Source organism: Castor canadensis, chromosome 5, assembly GCF_047511655.1.
Source record: "Castor canadensis chromosome 5, mCasCan1.hap1v2, whole genome shotgun sequence".
Classification (NCBI taxonomy): Eukaryota; Metazoa; Chordata; class Mammalia; order Rodentia; family Castoridae; genus Castor; species Castor canadensis.
This window is the reverse complement of record NC_133390.1, coordinates 170430324-170445704: the sequence shown is the minus strand read 5'-3', so window position 1 is coordinate 170445704 and position 15381 is coordinate 170430324. Positions and strand designations below refer to the sequence as shown.

The following is a 15381-nucleotide window of genomic DNA, read 5'->3' as shown; positions in this document are numbered from 1 at the left end:
TTCCTCCTGATTTTACCCTTTCCCACGATGGACACCCCACTGTATTGTAGTTCTTAGAATGGGTTTTATATTCTTTCAACACCTCAAGAACAGAAATTATATCTGTCAGGCTTAGCAAGCTTTGTATTCTTAGTGTTTAATAATAAATATATTGGTCAATAAATGGTGTGTTCAAATATAATTCCAAGTATAAGCTAGTAACACAGTAAATCAGGACAACCAAAGTTGTTTTGGTTAAGTGTTCTCAAATAATAATAATTTGAACAGTCACATGGGATTTTTTTAATCATGAAATTTGGTACGTATTAGAACTTATTTATGACAACTGTATTGTGTGGCTTTACCTGATAACATCTTGGGTGAAATTATTACTCTGTCTGATGGCCCTTACAATATATTTTGTGCTGTTGACTGTTACTATCAAAAAATCACAGAAGATCCTTGGGTTTCCTGACCTGGCACCTGTCTTAGCTACTTGGGAGGCAGATTTCAGGAGGATCATGGTTGAAAGCCTGACATCTGGCATCAAAGAACTCAGCCCTTTTATGTACATGTATAAAAAGCATATAGTTTGTTTTAGTGATCATCATTCCTATGCCAGAAGGAAACAACTTTTTCTGTTGATTTTGTGTTATAGAAAGCGTAACTCCTTCCGTTGAGCTAAATGCGCTGTGCATGAAACTGGGAAAAAGACAGATGTATAAGCCTGTGGATCCTTACTCGAGGATGCAGTCCACCTACAACTACACAGTGAGAGGAGGTGCTTATCCCCCGAGGTATGTGGACTGTGGTTCTTATAAAACGCAGGTGAACACATAGCCATAATTGTGGAATAAGTAATGATATTGGCCTTCTTTGCCAAGTGGGATGTAAGTGTCGATTGTGCCTTTGGGAACCAAACCATCTTGGTGTTCTTTTAGCTGCTGTCTTTGAAGAGGGCCTGAGCATGTTTCTCATGGGCAATGTGACTTGGGTCCCAGCAGTCTGGCTAAGTATCACCCTGGCAGCTGCTTTTTGTAACTTAGTCACATTTGGACATAACTCTTAAGACACCATGGTTCTCTGCATTTGTGATTTTCTGATTATTGTTTATTGGGTAGTTTTGAACTTGTGTGCTTTTGTAAGTAGCTTTGAGCAGTAAAATGTTAATTGATACTTGAAAATGCCAGGTGTTGAAACCCTCCTGCTGGCAGTAATAAGACATTGGTATGTACATTGACAATCAAAGTGGAAATCTTCACTTACTTCCCTTCTTTCCTCTTCAGCCTCCTTTTGGTGGGAGGGAAGGAGCCATTTAAAAAGACAAGCTCTGAAATGTAAGCACCAGGCTCTGCTAGGCTGTGGGCTATTGGGTCCTTTCTACAGACTTGAGCATTACAGTTCCCAGCCTGCTGCCGAGATGTGCAGATTCAGATCTAGGGCTTGAGAAAGTAAAGCAATTTGAGTTTCTGTCTCCGCCAGAGCCTAATCCATGTTAGATTTTGTCAGTGTAGACTAACATTATACATTAAGCTCTCATAATTTGTAAGCCATTCAATTTCATGGAGCATAAGTGTGAATTGCTTTGCAGTCATACATAATCCAGTTGAAAGATTTGTGAAACCTCTGGATATACTGATGAGGAGTCATTTTTAGCAAGCAAATGCTAATGTGACTAGGCCATGAAGAAGAAAACGCTGGGAATTTGCCAGAGCCTATATGGATGATTTACCAACCTGAGACTAATTTCCTAACTTGTTTATTTTTAGGTACTTTTATCCATTTCCAGTTCCACCTTTACTTTATCAAGTTGAACTTTCTGTGGGAGGACAGCAATTTAACGGGAAAGGAAAGACAAGACAGGCTGCAAAACATGATGCTGCTGCCAAAGCCTTGAGGATCCTGCAGAGTGAGCCCCCACCTGAAAGGCTGGAGGTGAGAGGGCAGCCTAGAGGGAGGGAGAAACAGCGCCTCCAGTCACTTTTTCTAAGAAGGTTCACTGATGGCTGTCCGTAATGTTAATGTGATAGCCTACAAGATTTTGTGCCCCATAGCTTTCTTGACCCCCTCACCCCCTTTTCCTTTTTAAATCTGTTAGCAAGAAAGTCAGATGCCTTTTTTTTTTCCCCACTGTGGGCATCGTTTGGATGACATGAGTATGGTGTGAACACGTTAGACTATGACTCAGTTGACTTGTGAAGCACACATATGGGTGAGTTCTTCAGTGTTAAAGATCTTGCTTTCCACAACATACTGATCGTGGTACCAGGTTAGAGAATTGTCTGACCTGCTCTGACCAGCCACTCTCTCTATTACTGCATAACAAACAATCACAAAGCTTAGTAATGCTTCAAACATTGCCAGGCATTTATTTTGCTCACAAGTGACTTAGGTAGGGCTGGTAGGGGTAACTTGTCTTAGCTCTGCATAGCCATGGCAGAAGAGGCTCACGGGGACTGGAGTACCCACTTTCAAAATGGCTCACTCACTCACACACTCATATGACTGACTGGCTGTCACCTGGGAGCTAAGCTTGCTCTGGCCCAAGGACCTCAGTTCTATTAGTGGCCCTCTGCAAGGACTTCTTACACTTACTTATGGTGTGGTGGCTGAGTCCTGAAAATAGGACATGGAAGCCATTTCTTAAGTCCTGTGCCCAGAAATCACAGCCTTGCTTCTGCCACGTTTCATAGGTCAAGCAGGCACAAAGCCCAAAGAAAGGAGAAAGGGAGCCTCAATTTTTACTCTGTTTTCATTGATGTAAAAAATCATATTACATAGCCAAGTGCTGTGGCTTATACATGTAGTTCCAGATTCTTCAGAGGCAAAGAGTAGGAAGATCCCGGTTCCAGGTCACCCCAGGCAAAAAGTTAAGTGAGATCCCATGTCAACAAATAAGCTGGGTGTGCTGGTCAGCTATGCAGGAGGCATAGGTAGGAGGATTGCAGTCTGAGGCCCACCCCTGCAAAAACCCAAGACCCTACCTGAAAAATAAGCAAAAAAAGAACTAGAGACATGACTCAAGTGGTAGAGTGCCTGCCTAGCAAGTACCAGGCTCTGAGTTCAAGCCCTATTAAAAAAAAAATCACCATTTTAATCATCTTAATGTATAATTCAGTGGCTTTTAGGACATTCACCATTTGGAGAACCCCACTTAAAGCAAAGAGGAGTGTTAGAAAGTTTCGGACCATGTGTTTTGTTTTTTTTTTTTTTCCTCTCTCACAGTGTTGAGTATTGAACCCAAGTCCTTCTGCCTGCTACACTAGCCTGTGGCCCTGTTTTAAAACCACTGTGATAAGAAAAGAATCTTCACTTTTCGTGACTAAATAGGAATATAATTCTTAGGGAATAAATCAGTGACTCCATGCTAATGAGGGACCAAATAGTGACTATCTTTGGTAAGACAATTTTATTACAAATTCAGTCACCAAAGGGCTAGAAGGAGAAAACTTCATATGATTTCACTATTTTGTTTAATGACAGTGAGAAGTGTCACCTTGAAAATATCCCTGGTAGCATTTGACTTTTCCTCCCCAGGTAAGAATTTTACAACAATCAAGATGATCTTGCCAGAATATTGGGACAAGTGTATAATGAGTGGTGGGAACCCTAGTAGACCCTGGGGAAGGTCTCCAGAGGTCCATTGTGTCCAGCTGCCACCCAGGCAGCCTGGAACAGGGGCTGCTCTGTGGCTTCATGCCTGCTGCATGGTAGCACTTTACTTTCCTTTTGTTGATGCTCTTTACATTTCCTAGCACGATCACGTGCAGAAATAAAGATGACCTGTTTCCAGGGTCTGCTGAGGACCAAAGTAAAGAAAATTGGGCAGTGTAATTTATTGAAGTTGAAAGGATACACTTTCCCTGGTGAGATTTGTTAAAACACCAAAAGGGTAGTGTAATCTGAGTTATTTTGGGGACCTTTCATTTTACTTGACTTTAGTGCCAATGTAATTGGGGTCAGATGGAGTAGAGTAGTTATCTCTCAGTTACTTCTAGCCAGCAGTTGATAGATGATCGCTGAACACTGGTGTGTGGGTTGTCTGCATCAGAAATCACAAAATGCCTAAACCCAACACACACAATTCTGATGCATCAAGGCTAGTGGTCTTGCTTTTTTGCTTTTGTCGTTCCTGTGCTCTCAGGGTGCTGGGAACTGTGGCTCCTAAGTACTATCAGTGCTTCATAGCTCCCCTTGGGAGTCCTTCTGGGGACTCATCACAGGTTGCCATGTGCTGTGAAAGAAAAAGCTAATGCAGCGGCTGGAGGCCAGTGGCTGTGGCAGACACACTGTTTTCTGGTCACGTCTGTTAAGGACCTGTGCTAGAAGGAAGGCCTAAATTTGCTGGTGCCCTACGCTTCCCTCTGCTTTGTCCCTTTCTAGTTCTGTATGGTTTGAAGTAGAAACAGTGCCTTTCAGAAGTGGCTAAAAACTGTCCATAGCCTGTGTGTGCTTCAGAAACGAGTAGTCGTTAAAAGCATGGGACTTCTTGGAAGCATGAATCACCTAATGTGTAGCCCCTCGTTTTGCCAGGACTTCTGGTGGGTGAATAGTTGGGAGCAGACAGACAGTTTTAAAAGATAACCTTTTTTCCCCCCTAAAAAGCAATGCATGTGAACTATAAAAATTTTTCAACTCAAAAAATGGAAAACTAAATGATTTATAAATTTACCACTATAAACATTTTGGTGCATGATAGAACCTATCTGGGTAAATGCATATATCCATCCATTTCATAATAATGGGATGATTCTATACTATGCATGTTTTTCTCTGAAGTGTTTTTCTTGACTACATTATCATGCCACCTAGTTAGAATTTCTTGAAGGATTCAAAAGGTGTTCTGTTGTATGAACATCTCAGTTCATTTTTCAACAGGGCTTGATTGCCTAGGCTGTCTGCAGTTTTGCCTGTTAACAGATGGATAGTAAAGAATGTTGTCATGAAATCTTTGTATGTATACATGATTGTTGCTGTGAACCATGACCCCAGAGATGGAGTTGTTCAGCCAGGTTGCCACCAGAAAGATGGTACCATTTCAGACCCCAGCCACTGGGGGCATGAGCAGCTGTTCCTCCGCCTGCCGGCATTGGAAACTGTTGTGCTAAAGGTCATGCTGGTTATGCTGGTGACCCTGCTGAGCACTTGAGTGTGAGGTCAATTCATGTTCTTTAGAAGAGATACTGTGAGGCAGGGGTGCCTGGCCCCTCCAAGACAGGCATCATGTGGCTGAAACAGCCACACTGACCTCCCCAGTGGGGCTTAGGCAAGGGATTGGACACATGCCCCTGCATCCTCAGAAGCTACAGTGAGCGCATGGAGGAAGAACTTTCTGCAGCTAGAGCAATGGGGGTGTGTTCCCAGAAAGCCTCCCAGAAGAGTCACCTCAGCTGAGAGCAGGAAGGGCAGGACCACATGTTTCCAGAGAGGGAGTAGCAGGCACAAAGGTCCCAAGTTGGGGATTGAGTGGGGGTTGTGATATTTTAAATCTAAGGTTTAATAAAGGATGACTTTTATTTACTGTCTGAGCTGTTGTGAGGAGCAAGATGGTCACAGATTTAGTAGTCGTAATGAAGAATCCCAGAGCTAGCTCCAGGGTCCATTATGAAGGGAGTGGTTAAATGAGTGGACCTGTTTAGCCTCGGTGGTGCTGTAGTGTTCTGGGTGTACACACAGTGCGTGTAAGGGAAGATGCCGGGCCACTACTGTATTACTATTCTGTGACCCACTTTTGTTCACATAAACAAGAGCCAACAGTATGTATGTGCAGGTGATTGGATGTGCATAGTTTGTGTTCTGAAGAAGTTTGTATCACATTTTTAGTAGTTGCTTCTGGTGGAAGTAGTGGGAAGACTTTTCTTGTACCATTTGAAGTGGTGGTTTTTTTTTTTTTTTTTTTTTTTTGGTGGTATTGGGGTTTGAACTTAGGGCCTTACATTTGCCAACTGCCCTTTTTTTGTGCTGGGTATTTTCAAGGTAATGTCTCTTGCAAACTATTTGCCTCAACTGACTTCGAACTGCAATCTGATCTCTGCCTCCCATGTAGCTAGGATTACAGACATGAGTCAGTAATCCACCAACCCTTTTTTTGGTGTTAGGTGTTTTCGAGATAGGGTCTCGTTAACTATTTTCCAGGGATGGCTTCAACCTAATCTCTGTTTCCTGAGTAGCTAGGATTAGTTGTGAGCCACTGGCACCTGGCTTGTTTGTTTTTATGGTGGTACTGGGGTTTGAACTCAGGGCCTTGCTAGGCAGGTGCTCTTACCACATGAGCCATACCCCCAGCCTTTTTTGCTTTTTTTTTTAGTTAGTTTTCAAATACAGTCTAACAGTTTTGGCCTGGGTAGACTGGACCATGATTCTCCTATTTACACCTCCCACGTGGCTGGGATGATTGGTACATGTGGTACCACGTCCAGGGTATTGGTTGAGATGGGCTCTTGCGAACTTATTTTTTGGCCCAGGCTGGCTGGTACCGACAATCCTCCCAATCTCTTAACTCCTGAGTAGCTGGGATTACAGGAATGAACCACCATTCCTAGCCTAAAGGTTTTTTGATACTGATTTTACTTGTGTAAGAATAAACAAATGCAGTCCTTCCTGGTCTTGAGTCCTTGTCTTTACTTGACACAAAGATGCATATAAGCAGAATAAAAACTTAAATTAGAGCCCTTACCTCTTACACTGTCACTATCTAGTGGACTTGATTTTCACTCAAGCTTCTTTTCCAAGCCCTGTAATAAGTGCTACAACTTGACTTACTTTTTCTAGAGGTCTTACAGAAGAGCTGAGAAAAAACATACTTATTTCAAAAACTGGAATAAAACTCATTTTGCCTTAAAATATCACACAAAGACATAATGGAGTCTTACGGGGCTGGAGGAGTGGCTCAAGTGATAGAGCACATGCTTGAGACCCTAAGTTCAAACCCCAGTATTGCCAAAGCAAACAAACATGATGGGGTCTTAGGGATCTTAATTTTTCTGTTTTGAAACATTTTGCTGTTTGTCATCCTACCTATTATTTCAGTAATATTCATCATCTATTCTCAAATAATGCTGAATGAAACAAAAATCACCAGACGGTAGAAGGACTGTGACATCCCAGAATGGATGGCACCGTAAATGGAACCATCGTCAACACTTGACATTATCTTTCCCTGTGCCTGCGGCCTTGCCCAGTGCTGTGCCTCATCTTCAAGAAGGCATGAAAGGCTGCAGGCACTACCTCGTGAGTCTCCTTTTTTACCTTTTATGAGAATTCAGAGTTTTTCCTTTCCAGTTCGTAGTGACAAAGAGAAGAAAACTGACAGGAAAACAAATTGGAAGATGAATGCAAAGACAGGTGGCAGTGCTCCAGACTGCAGCAGTGGGGGCAGCCTAAGTGGCTACATGAGGTCTCAGACTGTCTTCAGATGGTAGCTTAGATAGCTTGTCCCAGACTCAAGAATGGTGACCATTGCATTTTTGTGGCAGATGTGAAGGAAATATGGACTTCTCATCTACTCAGTCATTCAGTAGGAAGGATTTGATCACACAGTTGTTTTTTGCCAAGAACCTGGACCATCTTAATACTTATCATCCATAGAATAAGCAGGTAAACACAGAAGGAGGTGTGAGTATAAAGGTGATTGGAAGGAAATAGACAGTGTGAAATGAAAGGTCTCTGGAGTGATCCTGCTGGTGGTATTTTATGTATCTACATGAAACCATTTTGCATTCATGGAGCAGAGAAGATGTCAGTTCTGTCTTCAACAAATTATGAATCTATTTCAAAAGCCCCAGAAGATCACAAGTCCTGAGCAGTGAGAGCCTTTGGAGAGAGTTGAATGCTACATCATCCAGCAAGCTGTGCCCCAGGCAAGGTCCCACAGGCGACGAGCACTTCACTGTGTGTTACGACCTTGCGTATATCTGTTACACATGCCTTCCAAACCAGAAACATTGAGTTGAAATTCTTATTAAAATACCAATTAAAGTGCTTTTATTTTCCTTTTATTCTGCAGAATAATTTCTAAGATGACTTTAAATATAGAAGAAAAAAAGGGTCTATTAGAGCCAGATGATAAATGGCAATGCCTGTTTCTCCTGGCATACTGAGGGCTGAGGGCTGAGTGTGGTTCAGAGTATTGTTTTTTGGTTTTTTATTTATTTTCCCTATTCTAAATATTGCCTAGATTACATGCTGAGCCATCTACTATGGATTTGATATAAAGGTCAGACTAAGGGCCCCATCAGACTTTGGTGGCGCTTGCCTGTTATCCCATGTACTTGGGAGGTAGAGACAGCAGGCTCGAGATACGAGGCTGGTCCAGGCAAAAGTGGGAGACCCTAAGTTTAATCTGTAGTTTCACCAATCCCCACCTGCCCCCCCCCCACTTTCTTCATCTTTCTGGGAATGGTGTTTGTGGATTTTTTATTTTTTTTGATGGTTCTGTGGTTTGGACTCAGGGCTTTGTACTTGCTAGGCAGGTGTTCTACCCGCTTAAGCTGCCTTAGCCCTGTGGCTTTGTTTTGAGTCATTCACTGCTTCCCCATTTGCGGTATTTTGTCCAGATGATATAAAGTCTTGCCAAGGAGCAACACAACCTCCCTTGCAAGTAGGTATCTCTGTGTTTCATGTTCTGCAAGTCCATCTCACTGGCTGCTCTGTCCCTATTGAAACTCCTCTGGAGCAATGGCATAAAGTGTTTGGTCAGCCCTGCTGTTCCTAAGTCCACCTGGGACTCATTACAAAGATAAGCAAAAACTATAGTACATGTGCAAACCCAGCCTCAGTGGTATCTTGAAGCTCCCAGTGCTTCTGCTACCGTCCTGGTTGAGAACCATTAGTTCCGAGGTTAGAATGTCACGCCAGACTCATTCTTCTCCATCCGTCTTGTGTGGAGCCCCAGTGTATAGAATAAAAAAAGTAGCACCTCAAGCCTAACGTGGTATCATACGCTTGCATTCCCTGCACTGGGAGGCTGAGGCAGGAGGATTACAAATTTGAGGCCAGTCTGGACTGCATAGTGAGACCCTGTCTCAAAACACCAAACAAAACCCAACCAGTAAAAACAATTACTTGGGCTGATAGAATGAACAGAAAGTTTGAAAATTTGGGCATATGCATAGCAGTTAGCCTTCTGTCAGACTGTCCCATTTATTTCCAATTTTGGTTCTGGTTGCTCAGAAAAACATTTATTCTCACACATGTGATAGTGAACAGTCTTTTTTTTTTTTTTTATGGTGTGGGTGTTTGAACTCAGGGCCTCACAATTGCTAGGCAGGCACTCTTACCACTTGAGCCACTCTGCCAGCCCTTTTTTCTGATGAGTTTTTTTGAGGTAGGGTTTCCTGAACTACTTGCCAGGGCTGGCTTCAAAACATGGTCCTCCTGATCTCTGCCTTCCAAATAGCTAGGATTACTGGCCTGAACTACCAGCACTTGGCTGCACAGTCTTTTTAAAAAAGACTTGTTTTAAGGGCTAGTGAAGAGGCTAAAAAGAGTGCCTGCCTAGTAAGCCTAAAACCCTGAGTTCAAACGCCAGTGTCACAAAAAAAAAAAAAAAAAAAGACTTTTAAAAATTTGTTATCTTTTATCTTTTGGTGGGGTTTAAACTGTTATTATCTCTTGATACTCTAAAGATAATCGGCTGCCAAAAAGTTTTATTCTGAGCTGGGAATGGTGTCCATGCCTGTGAGCCCAGCTACCCAGGACTGAGGCAAGAGGATCCCAAGTTCAAGGCCAGCCCAGGCAACTTAGCAAGAACCTGCCTAAGAATAAAAAGAAAAAAAACAAAGCCCTGGGAATGTAGCTGCATGGCAGAATGCTTATCTTGCATGTGCAAGGCCCTGGGCTCCATCCCCAGTAACTGCAGAAATGTATTAACCTGTTGGCACAAGTTACTATGTTGACTGACAGTCTCCAGTGTGTTAATATGTGTTAACAAAGCATTTTCTTGGTTGGTTGTTGCTTTTCTAAAGATGGAGGTGAAGTACACATGTAAATGTTTTTCTCATTTTTTTTTTTTCATTTTTCTTTTATTATTCACATGTGCATACAAGGCTTGGTTCATTTCTCTCCCCTGCCCCCACCCCCTCCCTTACCACCCACTCCGCCCCCTCCCTCTCCCCGACCCCAATACCCAGCAGAAACTATTTTGCCCTTATTTCTTTTTTTTTTTTTTCATTTTTCTTTTATTATTCATATGTGCATACAAGGCTTGGTTCATTTCTCCCCCCCGCCCCCACCCCCTCCCTTACCACCCACTCCACCCCCTCCCGCTCCCCCCGCTCAATACCCAGCAGAAACTATTTTGCCCTTATCTCTAATTTTGTTGTAGAGAGAGTATAAGCAATAATAGGAAGGAACAAGGGTTTTTGCTGGTTGAGATAAGGATAGCTATACAGGGCATTGACTCACATTGATTTCCTGTGCGTGGGTGTTACCTTCTAGGTTAATTCTTTTTGATCTAACCTTTTCTCTAGTACCTGTTTCCCTTTTCCTATTGGCCTCAGTTGCTTTAAGGTATCTGCTTTAGTTTCTCTGCGTTAAGGGCAACAAATGCTAGCTAGTTTTTTAGGTGTCTTACCTATCCTCACCCCTCCCTTGTGTGCTCTCGCTTTTATCATGTGGTCATAGTCCAATCCCCTTGTTGTGTTTGCCCTTGATCTAATGTCCACATATGAGGGAGAACATGCGATTTTTGGTTTTTTGAGCCAGGCTAACCTCACTCAGAATGATGTTCTCCAATTCCATCCATTTACCAGCAAATAATAACATTTCGTTCTTCTTCATGGCTGCATAAAATTCCATTGTGTATAGATACCACATTTTCTTAATCCATTCGTCAGTGGTGGGGCATCTTGGCTGTTTCCATAACTTGGCTATTGTGAATAGTGCCGCAATAAACATGGGTGTGCAGGTGCCTCTGGAGTAACAGTCTTTTGGGTATATCCCCAAGAGTGGTATTGCTGGATCAAATGGTAGATCAATGTCCAGCTTTTTAAGTAGCCTCCAAATTTTTTTCCAGAGTGGTTGTACTAGTCTACATTCCCACCAACAGTGTAAGAGGGTTCCTTTTTCCCCCGCATCCTCGCCAACACCTGTTGTTGGTGGTGTTGCTGATGATGGCTATTCTAACAGGGGTGAGGTGGAATCTTAGCGTGGTTTTAATTTGCATTTCCTTTATTGCTAGAGATGGTGAGCATTTTTTCATATGTTTTCTGGCCATTTGAATTTCTTCTTTTGAGAAAGTTCTGTTTAGTTCACGTGCCCATTTCTTTATTGGTTCATTAGTTTTGGGAGAATTTAGTTTTTTAAGTTCCCTGTATATTCTGGTTATCAGTCCTTTGTCTGATGTATAGTTGGCAAATATTTTCTCCCACTCTGTGGGTGTTCTCTTCAGTTTAGAGACCATTTCTTTTGATGAACAGAAGCTTTTTAGTTTTATGAGGTCCCATTTATCTATGCTATCTCTTAATTGCTGTGCTGCTGGGGTTTCGTTGAGAAAGTTCTTACCTGTACTTACTAACTCCAGAGTATTTCCTACTCTTTCTTGTATCAACATAAGAGTTTGGGGTCTGATATTAAGATCCTTGATTCATTTTGAGTTAATCTTGGTATAGGGTGATATACATGGATCTAGTTTCAGTTTTTTGCAGTCTGCTAACCAGTTTTCCCAGCAGTTTTTATTGAAGAGGCTGCTATTTCTCCATCTGTTTTTCTCATTTCTAAGTGGACAACTCATTAGCCTTCAGTCTGGTCTCAAGTGTCGTGCCACTGTCCTCTCCCCGTTTGCAGAACTTCCCCATTATCCTCGTAGAACCTCTGTGCCCACCAGCAGTATGGCCCTGGGCCCCTCACTCCTAGTCCCTGGCAACCTCTGTTCTGTCTCCATACATTTGCCTGCTCTAGGTAGTACCTCACATAAATGCATATTTCTTTTGTGTCTGGCTTGGTTCACTTATTGGAATGTTCAGGGTTCATCCATGTTGTGTCATGTTTCAGAATTTCATCCCTTTTTAAGGCTGAATAGTATTTCATTATATGGTTATGCCATATTTTATTTATCCCTTCATCTGTTGATGGACATTTGGGTTGACTTTACTTTTCAGCTATTGTGAATAATGCTGTAGTGAATGATGGGGAGAACTAATCTGATTCTGTGCTTTGAATTTTCTTTTTTTTTTTTTTTGGTGGTACGGGAGTTTCAACTTGGGGCCTGTGCTTACTGGGCAGGTGTTCTGCTACTTGAGCCATTCTGCCAGCCCTTTGTTCTTTGGTTATTTTTGAGATAGGGTTTCACATTTATGCCCAGGCCAGCCTGGACTATGTTTCTCTCATAGCTGGCATGTACCATCCTATCTAGCTGTTGGTTGATACGGGATCTCAACAGCTATTTGCCTGGGCTGACCTGGAACCACCGATCTTCCCTATCTCTACCTCCCAAATAGCTAGGATTGCAGGCATGAGCCACTGCCCAAGCCCCTGCTTTTAATTCTTTTGAGTGTGTCTAGAAAAGGAGTTGCTGGACCCTGTCATAACTGTTGAGTGTGGATGAACTGCCTAGCTGCTCCCCATGGCAGCGTGCTGTTTGCTTTTGCATTCGTAGGGCACAGGCTTGCAGTCTCCTCCTGTCCTCACCAGCATGTGCTGTTTTCCATCTCCTGACAGCAGTAAACCATGTGGCATGTGGTGCTGCTTATTCCCTTGCATTTCGCTGATTGTTAGTGATGTCGAGCGTCTTTTTCACATGCTTTTGTCCATTTGTGTATTTTCAATTGGGTGGTTTTATTATAGTTGAGTTTTAGCTCTTTGTGTATTCCAGATACTAATCCCTTATGAGAAATACTGCAAATTCCATTCTATTTGTTGTCTTCACTCTTACAAGTGTCCTTTGATGCACCCAAGTTTTTATTTTTTGGTTGGTACTGGAGTTTAAACTCAGATCCTTGTGCTTGCTAGGCAGGCTCTCTACCAATTGAGCCATACCCTCAGCCCTTTTTGCTTTAGTTATTTTTCAGATAGGGTCTTGGGTTTTTTGCTGGGCCAGCTTGGACTGTAGTCTTCCTAATTATGTCTACTGCATAGCTGAAATTACACATATGTACCGCTACAGCTAGCTTTTTTGTTGAGATGGATTCTTGCTAACTTTTTTCCTGGGCTGGCTTCCAACTTGCCTCCACTGTGATCCCCCAGACTCTACCTTCTAAGCAGCTTGGATTGCAAGCATGAGTCGTGTTCCCAGCTGAATGGTTTTGATTGTGATGGAGTATAATCTTTTTTTCTTTTGTTGCTTATGCTTTTGGCCTTATATCTATGAAATCATTGTCAAATCCAGGGTCATGAAGCTTTTGTCCTATGTTTTCTTCTGATGGTTTTATAACTCTAGTGTTTACATTTGTTTTTAATTGATTTTGAGTTAATTTTTTGATCTGATATCTATAAGGAAGGGGTCCTACTTTATTATTTTCCTTGTGGATATCTGATTTCCCCAAGACCATTTGTTGGAACATATTTTTTGAAATACAGTGGGGTTTTTTTTTGTTGTGTTTTAAAAAAATCTATTTAAAAACTTTTAGCCTGGCACCAGTGGCTCACACCTTTGTAATCCTAGCTACTTGGGAGGCTCAGATCAGGAGGATCATGATTCAAGACCAACCTGGACAAATAATTTCGGAGACCCCCATCTCCAAACTAAACAGCAAAATGGACTGGAAGTGTGGATCAAGCCATAGAGCGCCTGCTTTGCAAGCACAAGGCCTTGAGTTTAAACCCCAATCCCACCAAAAAAAAAAAAAAAAAAAAGCAAACAAACATTTGTGGCCCTTTAGCTTTCCCTGATACCTTGCAGGCTCCCCCATTCGAAACAGGCTCTGGAGCAAGACTGTGGTGCATGCCTAGTCCCAGCTACTTGGAGGGCTGAGGCAGGAGTACCGCCAGAACCCAGGAGCTCAAGACCTCGGGGAATATGGCAAAACCCTGTCTGTGGGAAAGGAAAAAGCAGCCCCTCCTGCATAGAGTTAATGAGCTGTCGTGCCGACCAGGTTGGGATGGAGGCACTGTTGCTATGGACAGGTGGAGAGGAGGAATTGCATGTGCACGTGGGGTGAACTGGTGTGCTTGCACAGGAGCATATGTGGAATATGTTCATGTTTCTTTGACCTAGAGTTTTATTTATTTTATTTTACTTGTAATTGCAGCTTGCCATATTGGTCCTTTGCGGGGGTCTGCCTGATAAAGTAAGTTTAGGGAAATGCATATCACATCAAAGCTTGGCTAAGCCTGCCCTTGCCATGTGCTCTTGTCAAATCTAATCTTAGGAATAGGATCTTGCACATTGTCTGACAACAGGGAAGGAAGCAATAGTGTGAAGACACGTTCGGGGCCTCCCTGTGCCGAGCTTCTCTGCTTTCTCTTGGCGCCTGCAGCACGGTATGAGATCCGTGTTGGCAGCTTGCGGGAAGGAGGTGGCCCTTTGATGCAGTGTGACTGCAGGACTGTAAATGAACCTCATTACTGAGATAGGACCCTTCTGCCCTTGCAGAAGAGACTTTATGAGTTTGCACCTTGAGTGTTTGCCAGCTGCTATGAGTATGAGAGCCAGGGCAGTTTTATTATTTGTCACTGCATTCTTTTTAAAAGTAGTTCCCAGGGACTTTATGGCCAGATAAGAAGCCTGTATCCTCAGAGGGATGGACACTGAGCTGTTGTGTCCCATACAGACCGGTTTGTTTTTGGCCTTCCTGTACACAGCTTAACATAGTGGAGCCACACTTCCCATTCCTTTCTGCACTCAGCACTGGTGTCTTGCTGCAGTGATTCATATCAACAGTCTGTCGGTGCCTGGATTGTTTATGGTGGAATTTGAGCTACTGTTTGACAGGATACTGTTTATTTTAATTTGTTTAGGCAGTAGTGAAATTTGAACTCAGGGTTTTGCACTTGCTAGGCAGGTGTTTTTACCACTTGAACCACGCCTCCCGTCCCCAATGAATACATTTTCTTAACCTTTAAAATTCCATGGGTTGAGACTGGGTTTAAAATTCCATAAGTTGAGCACAGAGCCCTAAGATCAGTTCCTAGTGTCACAAAAAAGGAAAAAAAAAAAAAAAAAACCCGTCAGTGAGACATGGTACACATGTGCTGTCAGTCTCTGGTTCATTGCTAAACCTGTGAAGGTAGAGTTCAGTGCCTGTAAGGTTTTTTTGTTGCATCTGGGATGTTGATTGTTGATGTTTTTAATAAAAGTTAACTACTAAATAATTATTCTTTCAGATGAATGGAAGAGAATCAGAAGAAGAAAATCTCAATAAATCTGAAATAAGTCAAGTATTTGAGATTGCACTCAAACGGAACTTGCCTGTGAATTTCGAGGTAAGGTTATTTTACACACAGGGCTTTGTGTTACAAGATCTT

At 42.5% G+C, this 15381-nt stretch overlaps 1 protein-coding gene across 4 annotated transcripts in view; it reads left to right on the top strand.

Annotated features, from left to right (window-relative positions):
- Stau1 (staufen double-stranded RNA binding protein 1) overlaps window positions 1–15381 on the top strand; it is a 56001-nt gene that overhangs the window by 23829 nt on the left and 16791 nt on the right. For all 4 annotated transcript variants that reach the window (XM_020169938.2, XM_020169936.2, XM_020169937.2 and 1 more), the window contains 3 exons: window positions 638–776; window positions 1749–1914; window positions 15241–15339. In XM_020169938.2, coding sequence (XP_020025527.1) covers window positions 638–776; window positions 1749–1914; window positions 15241–15339 — 404 coding nt within the window. The remainder of the gene's footprint in view (window positions 1–637; window positions 777–1748; window positions 1915–15240; window positions 15340–15381) is intronic.